General features: G+C 43.6%; 1 protein-coding gene across 1 annotated transcript in view; it reads left to right on the top strand.

Annotated features, from left to right (window-relative positions):
* The first annotated feature begins 1,834 nt into the window (after nucleotides 1-1,834).
* The window catches only part of zdhhc4 (zinc finger DHHC-type palmitoyltransferase 4), an 80,238-nt gene continuing 64,616 nt past the window's right edge, over nucleotides 1,835-17,456 (top strand). The window contains exon 1 of the mRNA XM_059981141.1: nucleotides 1,835-2,190. Coding sequence (XP_059837124.1) covers nucleotides 1,835-2,190 — 356 coding nt within the window. The remainder of the gene's footprint in view (nucleotides 2,191-17,456) is intronic.

Genomic DNA, 17,456 nt, shown 5'->3' with positions numbered 1-17,456 from the left:
CGGAATCCAGCTCAGAGCAACCCAAGAGTTGGATCTTATGACGAAATGGCTGGGAAAAGAATCATGTGAACAGGTGAGACACATACGTTCAGTGTACATCAACAACCCCAAGCTAGCCTTACGCAAAGCATGGGAGAGACTTCGGGAGGGCTATGCGGCCCCCGAAATTATTGAAGCGGCGCAATACCGACGTCTGGAAAATTTTCCTAAGGTTTCAGCCAAGGACCACATTAAGTTTAGGGAGCTCGGAGATTTACTCATGGAGATTCAAGGCTACTCAACTGATCTAGTATACCTAAATATTCCATCCGGGATTAGACAAATCGTGGACAAACTTCCATTTGGGCTGCAGGAAAGGTGTGTGTCTGTTGCCTCAGAGTACAAAGAAGACAACAATGGTCGATTTCCTCCCTTTGAGTATTTCACTAGGTTTGTGTGCAGGGAGGCGAAGAAGTGAAACGACCCTAGCATCATGGGTCCAGGAAGCAGTACAATTTACACCAAGCCAGATAAATCCTCTTCGAATAATGTCAACATTAATAAACCCGTCTCAGTGCTTAAGACTGAAGTCTCTCCAACCAACAACGACCCTAGCAAGAATTGTCCATTGCACAACAAACCCCACCCCCTCAGAAAATGCAGAACGTTTAGGGAAAAACCTCTTGAAGAGAGGATGGCCCTTCTCAAGGAGAAAGAATATGTTTTAAATGCTGTTTCTCAACCTCTCACCTCACCAGAGAGTGTACAATCGCCGTGAAGTGTCCGGAATGTAATAGCACTAATCACGATGGGGCCATGCATCCCGGCCCATAAACCGCAAACCGACAACGCTCCTTCACCCCCACAACAGGACAATGGGGAGGGAGAGGCTCACTCCGGAACAACAGTTGTCAGCTCGAGCTGTACAGAAGTTTGCAGTCAGGCTCAGTCAAGCCGTTCTTGTTCAAAGATCTGCCTCACTAAGGTGTACCCTAAAGGAGCCAAAGACAAGGCCATCAAAACCTATGTGATTCTGGACGATCAGAGCAATCGCTCACTAGTCAGCCCAGAGTTCTTTAATTTGTTCAACATTGAGAGTGAGCAGTTCCCATACTACCTTAGAACTTGCTCAGGCAACATGAAAACTCATGGAAGGAAAGCAGAAGGCTTCCAGCTCAAGTCCCTGGATGGTAAAGTCGTCATCTGTCTCCCTCCACTCTTAGAGTGCAATGAAATTTTGAATAACCGCACTGAGATCCCGACGCCAAGTGCAGTGCTACACCACCACATCGCCAAACACATCCCAGAACTGGATCCAAAAGCAGAAATACTCCTGCTATTAGGAAGAGATGTTCTTCGGGTGCACAAGGTTAGGCAGCAGGTCAATGGACCACACAACGCCCCCTTTGCGCAACGCCTGGATCTGGGCAGGGTGGTGATAGGAGAGGTGTGCCTTGGCAAAGTACACAAACCAACGGTTAGCACACTCAAGACCAATTTGCTAGAGAGTGGCCGCCATTCAATTTTTCAACCCTGCACAAGTTTCATGTGTATCAAGGAAGCACGACAGGGCTTTAACAAATGTAATGTAACCGACAAGACGCTGGGTCAGTCAGTCTTCGCTCAAACCGAGCATGATAATAAACTTGCTCCATCAGCTCAAGACATCATTTTTTTAAGAATAATGGACGCCAAGGTCTTCAGAGATGAAGCAAATAATTGGGTCACCCCACTACCTTTCAGAGAACCATGCCAGCGCTTGCCAAACAACAAAGAGCAGGCAGTCAAGCGGTTCATGTCCTTGCAAAAAACCCTGAAAAGGAAACCTGAGATGCAGCAACAATACGTAGCATTTATGGAGAAGATCTTCACTAACGGACATGAGGAAGTAACGCCACCACTGAGGGAAGGCGAGGAGTGCTGGTACCTCCCAACGTTTGGGGTTTACCACCCGCCAAAGCCCAATCAAATCAGGGTGGTCTTTGACTCCAGTGCTCAGTATGCTGGTATCTCCCCTAACAACGTGCTCCTTACGGGCCCCGACCTTAACAATACCCTTCTCGGGGTCCTGCTGCGCTTCCAGAAGGAGAAGGTGGCAATCTTAGCGGGTATTCAGCAGATGTTCCATTGCTTCTTAGTACAGGAGGACCATCGCAATTTCCTCTGTTTCTTATGGCACAAGGACAATGACAATCACAAGGAAGTTATCGAGTACCGGATGAAAGTCCGCGTTTTCGGCAATAGTCCATCACCTGCCGTGGCCATCTATGGGCTGCAAAGAGCCATCAGAGAGGGCGCACAGGAGCACGCCAAGACACTGTTAAGTTCGTAGAAAGGCACTTCTACGTCAACGACGGCTTGATATCGCTACAGAAAGAAGACGAAGCAATCGATCTGCTCTGACGAACTCAAGCCTCACTTGCAGAGTCAAACCTCTGCTTGCATAAGTTCGCATCAAACAGTCAGGCAGTAATGGAGGCCTTTCCACACGATGACTGTGCTCCGGCAATCAAAGACCTAGATTTAGATGGAGAAACCATACCCACACATAGGAGCTTGGGTCTCCTCTGGGAGATTACGACTAACTCATTCACATTCTCCGTGCCGACCGTGATCAAGCCATTCACCCGCCGTGGAGTTCTCTCCACTGTCAACAGTGTTTTCGATCCCTTGGGTCTACTGGCACCAGTTACGATCCAAGGAAGAGCCCTTCTCAGAGAACTTACCTCTGAGCTGTCTGACTGGGATACTCCTCTACCAGAAGACAAGCTAAGCAAGTGGGAGGCTTGGAGAGATTCACTTCAAGATCTAAAACAGCTTCATATCCAACGTCGATACACTGTGACCTCAACCACCGAGGCAGCGCACACAGAATTGTGTGTTTTTTCGGATGCATCTACCAAGACCATCGGTGCTGTGGCTTACTTGAAAGTGGTCAGGAAGGATGGCCAAGTCGAAGTAGGATTTGTAACTGGTAAAGCGAAGCTCACTTCCCAGTCCGAGCCGACAATTCCAAGGCTTGAACTGTGCGCAGCTGTCCTAGCTGTGGAAATGGCAGAGCTTATCCAGGATGAGCTAGACCTGGAGTTCGACAATGTCAAGTTCTATATGGATAGCAAAGTAATGCTTGGTTATATTTATAACGAATCAAAACGCTTCTACGTGTACATTCATAATAGAGTGCAACGTATCCGCCTGTCATCAAAGCCCGAACAATGGCATTATGTACATACCGAGGATAACCCTGCAGATCATGCATCAAGATCCTTACTTGCATCCTGCCTGGCTCAGACATCCTGGTTCACCGGACCCCCCTTTCTGTATCAGCCACCAACTGAAAAGACTCAAATGAGAGAGACATCTGAGCTGATCGAACCCGAAAGAGACTCGGAAATTCGGCCGCAAATACAAACAGGAGTCACCTACCTCGAAGAATCGATACGTATTAACGAACGCTTTCAGAGGTTCTCCACTTTGCACTCTTTAGTGAGAGGACTTGCGTTCCTCATTCACATGGCCAGATCACACAAACATTCATCCCAAGACAGGATGGCACAAATGTAACTTACCTCGCACTGTGGACGAATTGGCCCAGGCGAAGGACGTCATCTTTAAAGCAACTCAAAGAGCAGCTTTTGCAGAGGAGTTTTCAGCTCTCCAAGTTAATAAACCAATACCAAAGGACAGCCCTTTGAGGAAATTCAGCCCGATCCTGAAGAATGATATCATCTGCATTGGAGGCCGGTTAATACACTCCCAACTTCCAGCTGCAGAAAAGAGCCCAGTAATCCTGCCCAAAGATAGCCATGTGTCCTTACTGCTTACTCACCATCACCATGAACAGGTAAGGCATCAGGGCCGTCACCTGACAGAAGGAGCAATAAGAGCAGCGGGACTGTGGATCTTGGGAGGTAAAACAGTGATCAATTCAGTACTTCATAAATGTGTAACCTGCAGGAAACTGCAAGGCAAGTTGGAAGTTCAATGTATGGTGGACCTCCCACCAGAACGCCTCGAAGCCTGTCCTCCTTTTACATATGTGGGGCTTGATGTATTTGGTCCCTGGACTATCACTACGAGACGTACCAGAGGAGGACAAGCAGAGAGCAAGATGTGGGCCATTATGTTTAGCTGCATGAGTTAAAGAGCAGTACACATTGAGGTCATCGAATCTTTGGATACATCCAGCTGCATTAACACTCTCAGGTGCTTCTTTGCGCTAAGAGGCCCTGCGAACCAGTTAAGGTCTGATTGCGGCACGAACTTTGTTGGAGCATCAAAGGAGCTGGGGATGGACAAAACGGTGCAAAGGTACCTCAGTCAGCAGGGCTGCAACTGGGAGTTCAACACACCACACACCTCCCACATGGGAGGCGCATGGGAGCGGATGATTGGTATCGCCAGAAGAATTCTTGATTCGATGTTTCTGCAGCAACGCACCTGATTGACCCACGAGGTACAGTGCACACTAATGGCAGAGATCACAGCCATTATAAATGCACGACCACTGCTACCCATGTCTTCTGACCCGGAAAATCCCTTCATACTCTTGTCATCAGTGCTCCTTACGCAGAAGGCAGGAGCTCCCCCTCCACCAGGAGACTTCTCCGATAAGGACCTGTACACAAAGCAATGGAGACAGGTCCAGGCTCTGGCAAATCGGTTCTGGTCTCGTTGGAGACAGGAATATCTACCTCTGTTGCAACACAGACAAAAGTGGACAGAACCCTGCAGGAATCTTCAAGTTGGAGATTTAGTCCTGCTCAGGGACAAGCAAATCGCCCGCAACTGCTGGCCAATGGCCAGAATCACTGCTACATTCCCTAGTAGGGATGGACATGTCAGGAAGGTTGAGTTGAAAACTACCGACCAAGGTGATGTGAAAATATACCAAAGGCCAGTTACAGAAGTCATTCTACTTCTACCTAAGGACTGATTTACAGACTGAAGTTTGTATTATGTTCATTGTGACCTTACGAAGGTCGAGCGGGGAGTGTATTGCCTTTATGGCAGTTATTTAGTTTATAATATTTTCACTTAGTAATTCGTTTGTTAGCATTCTAGTTAAGGTTAGGATTGTCTAAAGTAAATTCGTTGTCTGTGATATATCGCGGCATGCGATGACATCACATCCGGTTTCACCGCGTCCTGTGGGAAAATACCGGTTTTGGAGAAACAGGAAGGTGGGGGTCGAGATATGTGCGAGTCCAGCGCAAGCGCCAGAAAAGTTTTCTTTCTATGCACCAGAAACATAGTGACGGCAACACTGTAAGTCATGAGATAATCGATATGTTGAATTAAGATGTTAAAGCCGATCCTGTTAAAAATAACGACGGTTGATAAGGTTTATGTTTTCGTTAGTTAAAGAGTTGTGGATAGTTTGCGTTGAAGTGTATTTAAAGCAGTCAATGGTTTAGGTAGATTCTGACTGTATGCTGCACTTTAATGTAATGTAGTAGTTGTAGTTTACTTTTGCAAGTATTTACGATGTAAATGTAATATCAAGAAGGAAACAAATGCTGTACAAATCTTGTATTGTTTTATCAACAGTTTTCACCATACGTTAAAGAGGAAGAGTGAACAGTAAACGGTTAATCTTACTGCGACCCTGTTTTCATTGACTGCGGTTTATCTCAGTGTTTAGTTCAGCGTTATCTTACACGCCGAGCAAGAACACTACAGAAGATGTTGATGATCTTGACAACCCCACAATTGCAGACATGTAACTGCCTGAAGGTATATTAAACATCTCACTTTAGAATGAGAAGTGCACAATTGTTCTGTATAAGTTAATTCCTGTACATTTACCTGTACCCTTTATTTTATCTGTGCCTGTACAGTATATTACTTTATTAAAATTTCACTTGCTACTCATTTAATATTTCTGTTTTATTATTATCTAACTTGTACTGATTTACATGATATTTTAAAAGTATGATGAGGCAGGTAACTATTGCTTAATGTGATCCTTCTGTAATTTGGCATTTTCACTAATCTGCCACTCCTCAGGTCTCAATGGTGCCGGATTATAGAAGGTCGACCTGTACTAAGTACCATGCAATACTGTGCAAAAGTCTTAGGCACATTTAAAAATAATTCTGTAAAGTGAATTATCATATCAGAAGATCTGTCCTGGGACCATAGAACATAAGTGCCATTTCGAAGAAGGCATAGCAGTGCCTTTACTTGCTCAGAAGTTTGTGAAGATTTGGCATGTCATCTAAAAGTTTGACAAATTTCAATTGATGCATTGTGGAGAGTATCCTGACTGGTTGCATCATAGCCTAGTATGGCAATACTAATGTCCTAGAATAGAAAAGCCTGAGAAAAATGGTGCATACAGCTTAGTGCTTCACAGGAAAAGCCATTCCCACCATTGGGCACATCTACAAGGAAGTAGAATCTATCACCAATACCCCACCATCCAGGCCATGGTCTCTTCTCACTATTGCTATTGGGGAGGAGGTACATGAGAATCAGATCCCACACCATCAGGTTCAGGAACAGTTATAACCCTAACCCAAGCACCAGTCTCCTGAACCAGCATAGATAAATTCACCCATCTCAGCACTGAACTGATTCCACATCTATGGACTCACTTCCAAGGACCCTACAACTCATGTTCTCATCATTATTTATTTACTTATTTAATTAATTATTATTATTGTATTTGCACAGTTTGTCTTCTTTTACACATTGGTTGTTTGTGAATCATTCATTCTATTATATTTTTGTTCTACTATGAATACCTGCAAGAAGATGAATCTCAGGATAGTGTATGGTTATTATATGCACTTCAATAATAAATTTACTTTGAACTTTGAACACACTTCCCCATCTTCTAGAACTTCCCTCTGCAACTGAAGATAGTGTAAAACCTGTTCCTTCACCTCCCCCTCATCACCATCCAGAGACATTAAGAATAACTTTCAGGTGAGGCAGGGGTTCACCTGCACCTCTTTCAATCTGATCGACTGCATTCAGTACTCATGATGTCTGACTTCCTCCTCACTGCTGAAATCAAGTGCTGACTAGGTGACTACAGTGGCCATTTTAAATTTACAGTAATGTGTTTTTAACTTTCCTTCCCACTCCCACATCAACCTATCTGTCCTTGGCCTTCTCCATTGTTACTGAGAGACCAAAACACAAATTGGAAGAACATCTCATACTCTGCTTGGCTAACATATAACCCAATGTTCTCCCAGACACACTTACCTGTCTACCTATAGATAGTTTTGTTCGTTGCTTATTCTTCCTTCCTATCCTTTCCCAATATCTGTTTCCACCTGTCCATCATCCCTCTGCAGCCAGTCTCGCCTATGCCCTTCCCCGCCTTATTCCATCTTCTCATTATCCCCTCCCTATCTGGTTCCAACTATGTACTACCATCCAACTCCACTCCTCCATGATTCTATCTGTCCATCATCCCTTCTCTATTTGGTTCCAACTATCACTTCTGTCCCTCACCTCAATATTCTGCTGTATAATGGCAAGCTTCTCTATTTTCGTCCTAATGCAAGGTCTTGACCCCAAACACCTTTGGCCTCCAAAAATGCTGACATGTTCTTCCAACATTCTATTTTTGTTCAAGCCTTCTCAACCCTCTTACAAAGACTCAATACTTCCTAGAGAAGCAATTGCTTCTCATCTTAGTCTCATTTACTTTGAGATGCAACATCTGGTTTTAAATACCCCATTTTGAGAAGAGATCAAACTGGAATCTATACTGTTAATATATATAAGAATTTTAATAATAATAATAATGATTACTTTATTGATACTGAGTGTGAAATAATTGTGTTATAGCAGCAACATTTAAAAACACATTTAGCAGTGTGCAGACTTAACTAATAATACAGTACAGAGTAATAATATACAAGATAGTAATTTACCAATGTACAATAATATACAAAATAATAAAAGAGAGACTATTGTACCATGACGTGTGTTCTGCTGCACAGAGAACCCTTGGACTTTAGAGTGCAGAGATCTAGACTGAACTCTCCTTATACATATTACAAGCCACTCATTCCAAGAATCAATGCGATGAACCTATAAATCTCAGTTTTGAACATATATTGAGCATTCACAGACCCCTTAGGTAGAGGATTCCAAATATTTACAACCTCTGAGTAAAAGGAGTAGACAGCTTTCCTCCTCATTATCAACCATGGACTGTTATTTTTTTGGTTTACATATAAACTCACAGATACTGAACTTATACTGTGGTTTTATATATTACAAAAATCTAAGAACTAAGCACTGAGCTTATGGAACTCTACTAGTCTCATCTTTCAACTACAAAAATACGCAGAGCTACTGCCTCAGAACTCCAGCAACCCAAGTTTAACCCTGCTATCCATGTGGAGCTTACACATACTCATAGTGACCACACAGGTTTCCCCCAGATCCCAAAGACGTGTGAGATGATAGGTGAACTGGTTGGTATAAACTGCACCAAATGAGTAGGTTAGTGGTGGAGTCTGGAGGGTGGGTGTTGCTGGAGATGTGGAGAGAATAAAAATAGAATTAGTGTAAATGGGCAATCGATGTCTAGAGTGGATTCGGTGGGTGGGCCACATGACTTTTTTATGCACAGTATGATTCAATGACATCAACAATTACTCTTTGCTTTCTGCCAATAAACTAATTTCAGATGAAATTTTGGTTCCAATATGTTACCACACCTGGGATATCCCCAGGATTATTGCCCTTTTGACCAGCCTGCACAGGGAACTTGCCAAAAGCTTTACTAAACTCCAACCAGGGGTCCACAGACCCCTCTGTTAATGGTAGGGTCCATGGCATATAAAAGGCTAGGAACCCCTGGTCTACATCAACATCACTGCTCTATTCAACACTCCTTGTTATCTCTTTTAAAAATTCAACCATTGTCCCTTAGAATGGATTTCAATAATCTAACCATCATCATAGTTAAACTGGTTTAAATTACTAGCTTAGCTCTTCCCTACTTTTTAAACAAAGTTTAATGTCAGGAAATCTCCAGTTCTCTGGCACCATATCTGATGCTGGGGGGACTGAAAAGTTACAGTCAGACCATCCATAATTGCCTCTCCTGCTTCCTTTAACAAATTAGGATATGCTCTGTTCAGGCTTGGATATTTACCCATTTTCAAAAACGCTGAATACCTTTTACTGTTTTCATCCCATCCAATAGTTCACACTCATCTGCTTGAACTACAAAATTAGCATCAGCCCTTCTCTTTTGAAGACAGTTGTAAAATATTTGTTCAGCAACTCTTCTACAGACTCCACCTCCACACACAAGTTACTTTTTTGTTCCTTATTAGCTCTAGCTCTTCATATTTTTAAAACAGTTTGTATTTCCTTTGATTTTATTTTCAATGTTTTGATCTTGAAGTTTTTGAAAAAAATGTAGTTTTTGATTTTACTTGTCAATACATTATCCTTGCTTCCTTTTTTTCTCTTTTAACTCTTACACCTACTATACTCTTTTAAGCTATCTGCTATACTAAGTTATTAGAGGCTAAAGTAGCATTCCTTTTTGTCTCATCCTGCTCTCCTATGCACCTTATCATCAAGGCACTTAAGGGATTTTGGAATTCCACCTTTCATTTTTGCAGAAACATATTTATCCTGCTGAACTCCTTGAATCTCTTTCATAAACAACTCCCACCATTGAATACCTTCAATTAATTGTTTCTCGTTCACGTTTGTTAAATCACTTCTCAGTCCAGTTAAAACTGGACTTACTTCAAAATGCAATCTTTATTCAGTCTTGGAAATAGATACACAGCACAGAAATGAACCTCTCAGCCCACTTAATTTACACCAACAATCAAGCACATATTCCTATTTTATCTTTATTATTTTCCATAACTCTTTTTACTCTAACATTGAAAAAGATGATCCTTAAAACTGAGTGTAAAAATAAATCTCCTGGGACATGACACAGAAAATCTCTTCGAGTCACACCAGAAGAGATTAGGATATCAACACCTTGCTTACATAAACAGGTTTTGAGAATATTTTGTGAATTTGAGAAAATTAGACCAAATTAGATTCATCTGTCAAGTACATCGAAACATTCAGTGAAATGAGTCATTCTGCGTCAAAGACCAACGCAGTCCAAGAATTGTGCTGCAGTAGCCTGCAAATGCCATCTAACGCCAACATAGCATACCCACAACTCACTAACCCTAACCATACATCTCTGGAATGTGGGAGGAAACTGGAGCACCCACAGGAAACCCACACAGTCACAGGGAGAACGAATAGGAAATGAACTCCAGTTGATAAACACTAGCACTATAAAGCATTGTGCTAACCGCTATACCAGTATACAATGTCCTGTTACTCAAAATGGGTTTTTTGGTTTGTTAAGAGTAGGAATGCTTCTTTGATAAGTGTTTCTCTTGCAGTTGTTTTGCTTTATACTTGTTGATATGGTAATTGTATTCATTTGTTAACCAATGGGGAATGTTATTTTGTCTTGTGAGGCTGGGAACTTGGGAGAGGGGTTTTTCGCGGGCTTTTGGTAGGAAGACGTCAAGGAAGGTGGATGTGCACTGCACTGCTCGGAAGAGCCCCGGGCATGGTCCGAGGTGCGAAGACGTGGAGGTCGGAGGCAAGCGACGAGGGGTCGAATGGTTCGATGTTTGAGCTCCGATGTGCACTAAACTGACTGAACTTTGATATGTTGGCGCCTGTTTGTTTTTTTCCCTTGCATATATCTTGTATTGCCTAATACTCTTTTAATTTTAGTAAACTCTTTAAAGTGTATTTCATAACGGTATTTGTTGTGGGTTTGATACTGTGGGCGGGCGCGAGGCATAAACTCGATTCTCACAGCACCTGCGTGTACGGGAGATGGGATTGGTGTGTGGCTGGATCTCCTTTTCCCCTAGACATATACCAGCCTGTTGGGTAAGGGTTACACCAGTATGCGGTTATAGGCAGCATAGTCAGGAAGTTGAAATGTTAAATAAAAACAGGGAATTGCAATAGACCTGGATCAAGAAGTGACATTTTCAGACATAACATATACCTAGGTTATAGATGATATGAAGATAAGAACAAAAATTCTGAATTGCTAGATCCCCAATCACAAATTACTATTGCATGGGAACAAGCCCTTTGTCACAACCCAAACCTGCTGATCATGGTGCCCACCAAACTAGCCCCATTTGCCTGTATTTAGCATGTATTTATCTAAGCACACATTTATCCAAATGACTTTTGAATGTTGTTACCACACCTGCCTCAACTACTTTCCTTAGCTATTCATCCCTTATATGCACCATCCTCCACATGAAGAAGTTGCCCCCCCCCCCAGTTCCTTTAAATTCTTTCACCTCTCACTTTAAACCAATGCCCTCTAGTTTTTAAGTTCCCCTTCCCTGGGAAAAAGAACATTTGTGTTCACCCAATCTATGCCCCTTCTCAGGCCATTCAGTCCTGGCAAAATCTTCTCTGCACTCTTTGTTTCCTAGAAACAGCGTGACCAAAATTGTATATAATACTACAAATAAGACCTCTGCAATCTCTTGTGCAACTGTGACATAAAATCCCATCTCCTATACTCAATGCCCTGACTGATGAAGTCCAAGCATGCCAAATGCTTTTTTCACCAGTCTTGAAGGAGAGTTGGATATAATGCAATGAGACTGGACAGCTACATTTTTCACAAAATGGCTTTTTTTTGAGTTGATAAATGTTGCAAACTGCAATATCAGACTGGGAAAATGTGGCCTGAACGCGCCAATTCTTATGCACGCACATATACTCAAATTTGGGTAATCCAGAGATTTCTCCAATCCTCAAAGTCTCATCATTTTCCTCAATTAAAGAGTTCAAGGAAGTTTAATAGAGCAATGAAAAGTATTCAACGTGAAAGGCTACCAAAGAGAGTAAGAAGAAAAAAGAGCATGCATAAGGATGTCAACAGTGAAGGACATGATAACGTTCAAAAACATTAGAAAGAAAAACGACGCAAACTGCATGTTAGCAGGTAGTGTGAGCATGAAGGGAGCTGAACTCATTTGTCTTGTTCATAAGGTTTACTGTATTTTTAATTAAAAGTCTTCTTTCTGCCTTAAGGCAAGTTTGTCCTAACTGAATTTTCTCTGAATATCAATCTGAAGAACAAAAATATTATTTGAAATTTAAACCGGGTGATAAAGCAAGGCGCACAAAAACTGAATTTCAAGGACATCTTATACCTGGAGTCAGACAATTTTAGCCTAGATACCTGTAAGCCGTGAGTATGTTCTGCACAATACTTCAGTGCCCTAATTCCAGTACCCTACATTGCAAGTTATTAATGACTATAAACCAAGACCTATTCTGGGAATACAGTCTGTTCTCTAAACTCTCTGTGGAACACTGTTCCACACATGCTAATAGTTCTGCTGCCCTCTTTTCTCCATTCACTGGAGGTTTGCATCAGGAATGCCACAAATCTTCATCACTTAAATAGGTCAACTGTTAACTTTGTACAAACTATGCCCCCAATTTTCTCTTGAAGATAATGACTCGGGGGGTGGAGTTCCAAGGTATTGCCTGGCCATGGTGTCTTTGTCAGAATCAGGTTTATTATCACTGACATGTGTCATGAAATTTGTTAACTTAGCAGCAGCAGTTCAATGCAACACATGATAACATAGAAAGAAAAATAAATATATCAATTACAGTAAGTATATCTATGTATAATGAATAGATTGAAACTTGTGCAAAACAGAAATAATACATATTTTTAAAAAAGAGTTAGTGTTCATGAGTTCAATGTCCATTTAGAAATCAGATGGCAGAAGGGAAGAATCTATTCCTGAATCACTGAGTGTGTGCCTTCAGGCTTGTGTACCTCCTTCTGATGATTATAAAAGGGTACACCCTGGGTGATGGGGGTAATTTTCATCAACAACTTGTCCATGTTTCAGCTAACTTGACAATACTATTCTGAATTTCACAGCCAATGCCAAATCTGCCTTCGACAGATGTTTGCATTCATAAAAAAAACTTTACAACTGTATACCAGTCTAAGCGTAAGATGCCACAATTAGGTGTTAATCCAGTGAGAAGAGGGTGAAAGCCTGTAGGGAGCCTGTTGATAATAATGACGTGTGCAGACTGAAAGCATTCTGGAGAACGTGAATGGGTTAGAGTTAGGCATTAATCTGAGTGGAAGAATGACTGCTGACCCATGACTGTGCTGCAACACACAGCTCAAACCACATCATCAAGTTCACCGATTTTTTGAGGATGTAACCAGGAAGTTAGACAGGGGAGATCCAGTGGATGTAGTGTACCTTGATTTTCAGAAGGCATCTAATAAGGTCCCACATAGGAGATTGGTGGGTAAAATCAAAGCTCAGGGCATCGGGGGGAAGACATTGACATGGATAGAAAACTGGTTGGCAGATAGAAAGCAAAGGGTAGCGGTGAATGGGTGTTTCTCGGAATGGCAGGTGGTGACTAGTGGGGTGCCACAGGGCTCGGTATTGGGACCACAGCTGTTTACAATTTACGTCAATGATTTAGATGAAGGCATTAAGAATAACATCAGCAAATTTGCTGATGATACTAAGCTGGGTGGCAGTGTGACATGTGATGAGGATGTTAGGAGAATTCAGGGTGACTTGGATAGGCTGGGTGAGTGGGCAGATACTTGGCAGATAACGTTTAATGTGAATAAGTGTGAGGTTATCCACTTTGGGAGTAAGAACAGAAAGGCAGATTATTATCTGAACAGTGTAGAGTTAGGTAAGGGAGAAATACAAAGAGATCTAGGAGTCCTTGTCAATCAGTCACTGAAGGTGAATGAGCAAGTGCAGCAGGCAGTGAAGAAGGCTAATGGAATGTTGGCCTTTATTACAAAGGGAATTGAGTACAAGAGCAAGGAAATCCTCTTGCATTTGTACAGAGCCCTGGTGAGACCACACCTGGAGTATCGTGTACAGTTTTGGTCTCCAGGGTTAAGGAAGGACATCCTGGCTGTAGAGGAAGTGCAGCGTAGATTCACGAGGTTAATTCCTGGGATGTCTGGACTGTCTTACGCAGAGAGGTTAGAGAGACAAGGCTTGTACACGCTGGAATTAAAGAGATTGAGAGGGGATCTGATTGATATAAGATTATTAAGGGATTGGACAAGATAGAGGCAGGAAATATGTTCCAGATGCTGGGGGAGTCCAGTACCAGAGGGCATGGTTTGAGAATAAGGGGTAGGTCATTTAGGACAGAGTTAAGGAAAAACTTCTTCTCCCAGAGAGTTGTGGGGGTCTGGAATGCACTGCCTCGGAAGGTAGTGGAGGCCAATTCTCTGGATGCTTTCAAGAAGGAGCTAGATAGGTATCTTATGGATAGGGGAATCAAGGGGAAACAAGGCAGGAACCGGGTATTGATAGTAGATGATCAGCCATGATCTCAAAATGGCGGTGCAAGCTCAAAGGGCCGAATGGTCTACTTCTGCACCTATTGTCTATTGACAAGACCGTGGTGGGTCTCATCAACAAGAATGACGAGTCAGCTTATAGAGAGGAGGTGCAGCAGCTAACAAAGAGAAAAGTGTATTCCGCGGATGCTGCCCAACCTGCTGAGTTCCTCAGCTTGTTTGTAAGTGCAGCAGCTAATGGACTGGTGCAGAGCCAACAACCTGTCTCTGAATGTGAACAAAACAAAAGAGACGGTTGTTGACTTCACGAGGGCATGGAGCAACCACTCCCCACTGAACATCGACAGCTCCTCAGTAGAGATTGTTAAGAGCATCAAATTTCTTGGTGTTCACCTGGTGGAGAATCTCACCTGGTCCCTCAACACCAGCTCCATAGCAAAGAAAGCCCAGCAGCGTCTCTACTTTCTGTGAAGGCTGAGGAAAGTCTATCTCCCACCCCCCCATCCTCATCACATTCTACAGGGGTTGTATTGAGAGCATACTGAGCAGCTGCATCACTGCCTAGTTCGGAAATTGCACCATCTCGGATCGCAAGACCCTGCAGCAGATCGTGAGGTCAGCTGAGAAGATCATTGGGGTCTCTCTTCCTGCCATCATGGACATTTACACTACATGCTGCATCTGCAAAGCAAACAGCATTATGAAGGACCCCACGCACCCCTCATACAAACTTTTCTCCCTCCTGCTGTCTGGGAAAAGGCACTGAAGCATTTGGGCTCTCAGGACCAGACTATGTAACAGTTTCTTCCCCCAGGCTATCGGATTCCTCAATACCCAAAGCCTGGACTGACATCTTACTGCCCGATTGTCCTGTTTATTATTTATTGTATTGCCTGCACTATTTTGTGCACTTTATGCAGTCCTGGGTAGGTCCATAGTCTAGTGTAGTATTTTTTCTTTCTGTGTTGTTTTTTACATAGTTCAGTCTAGTTTTTGTACTGTGTCATGTAACTGTTATGTCTGGAGCCCGCATTCCAGGTCTTGATCCGGTCCACATACTCCGGACTCCGGGTCTTGTAGCCGACCCTCCTTTTGCCCTTGAGCCTAATTGGTCACACCTGTGGATCATCTTGGCTTGTTGGGGCTCAAGAAGGCGCACCTGATGCCCATCAGCTGGTGGTTTATATAGGGGGCTCTGGGACTGAGTGGAGTTGGGGGTTGTCCTGTTCCTTTGGTTAAAGATGAGTTCTTTGGGTAAATCTGGTGGTGACCCTGGACCTAGTTCCCTTCCTATCCCTTGCCTCTGTTGGGCAAGCCTGGCTGGACTGCTGTTGCCTGGTGGGAGACTCTGTCCCTACCTATCCTTCACTGCTGACAGGTTGTGTCCTGCAACCTACCCAGGTGCCCTGCGACCTGCTCAGGCCACTGTGTTCCTGTCTGGGAGGTCCAGGCCCTGCCTAGGAGTTATGTGGCCTGCCCAGAGGTCTCTGTCCCTGTGGTGAACTACATATACCTGCTGACTGTTCCTGTGGCTCCTCTCACAGACCCCTGTATAAAGGTGATTGGAGGCACTGCTCCTCCCTCAGTCTCCAGGATGTTGTGTGGTGGTCTCTTGCTGTTGACGGTGCTTTCTTCCAGCCAATAAAAATCTACCTTGACTCATGTCTCTGAGAGTTATTGATGGTGCATCAGCCCCTACCTATCCCTTGCTGCTGACAGGTTGTGCCCTTCAACCTACCCAGGTGCCCTGCGACCTGCTCAGGCCCCCGTGTTCCTGCATGGGAGGTCTGGGCCCTGCCTAGGAGCTATGTGGCCTACCCAGAGGTCTCTGCCCCTACCTATCCCTTGCTGCTGATGGGTTGTGCCCCACTACCTACCCAGGTGTCCTGTGACCTGCCCAGGCCCCTGTGTTCCGGCCTGGGAGGTCCAGGCTCTGCCCAGGAGTTATGCGGCCTACCCAGAGGTCTCTGCCCCTACCTATCCCTTGCTGCTGACGGGTTGTGCCCCACTACCTACCCAGGTGTCCTGTGACCTGCCCAGGCCCCTGTGTTCCGGCCTGGGAGGTCCAGGCTCTGCCCAGGAGTTATGCGGCCTGCCTTGCCTGAACTCTGGGTTCCTCCTGCCTGCCTGAACACTAAGACTCTCTTGGAACCCAGCATCACCTTGAACATCACGACCCTCACGCACACCACGGTCGCATCTTGTCTATTGTTTAGTTGTTCCCGTCCTGCCCCTAGTACTTCAGTGCCTGCGTCCTGCACTTGGGTCCAGCCTCCTGTCCCTGTATGGCAGTAACACCATGGTCCTGAAAAACGTTGTCTTGTTTTTACTATGTACTGTACCAGCAGTTATGGTCGAAATGACAATAAAAAAGTGACTTGACTTGACTTGACTTGACACAGCCAAGGAAATGTACAAACCTCACAATACCTCAATATCTCACAAACACCAACTTAGTAAAGAGAAATCTCTTAGACCAGCACAATTAATTTTATAGCTATTTTTATCCAGTGATTGGCAAAAGTTCTGATACCTAGATATAATGTCAAATTTCTCATATTACATGACATAATGATATTACAATAACTATAGGACAGTTCAGTGTCTAGGGTTACCACAATGAGTGTGATATTTCCATTGTTAATCTAACTACTCTATTGTATGTATGACTTGTATGTTACCAAGACAACAGGTGAGACATCTGCTACCATGACTACAGTGTGGTGCAATGTATGAAATTAAATGTAATTTTCTGTATTCTAAAACCAATACAGGTCTGAGTACAGAGAGGAAATTAAGAACCTGGTGGCATGGTGCAAAGAAAATAACCTATCCCTCAACGTCAGCAAGACGAAGGAGTTGGTTGTTGACGTCAGAAGGAGTAGCGGATTGCATGACCCCATCTACATCGGTGGTGCACAGGTGGAACAGGTCAAAAGCTTGAAGTTCCTCAGGGTGAATATCACAAATGACCTGACTTGGTCTAAGCAAGCAGAGTCCACTGCCAAGAAGGCCCACTAGCGCCTTTACTTCTTGAGAAAGCTGAAGAAATTTGGCCTGTCCCCTAAAACCCTCACTAATTTTTATAGTTGCACCGTAGAAA

The sequence above is a fragment of the Hypanus sabinus genome, chromosome 9 (genome assembly GCF_030144855.1).
Source record: "Hypanus sabinus isolate sHypSab1 chromosome 9, sHypSab1.hap1, whole genome shotgun sequence".
Taxonomy (NCBI): Eukaryota; Metazoa; Chordata; class Chondrichthyes; order Myliobatiformes; family Dasyatidae; genus Hypanus; species Hypanus sabinus.
This window is presented reverse-complemented; position numbering and strand designations above follow the sequence as displayed.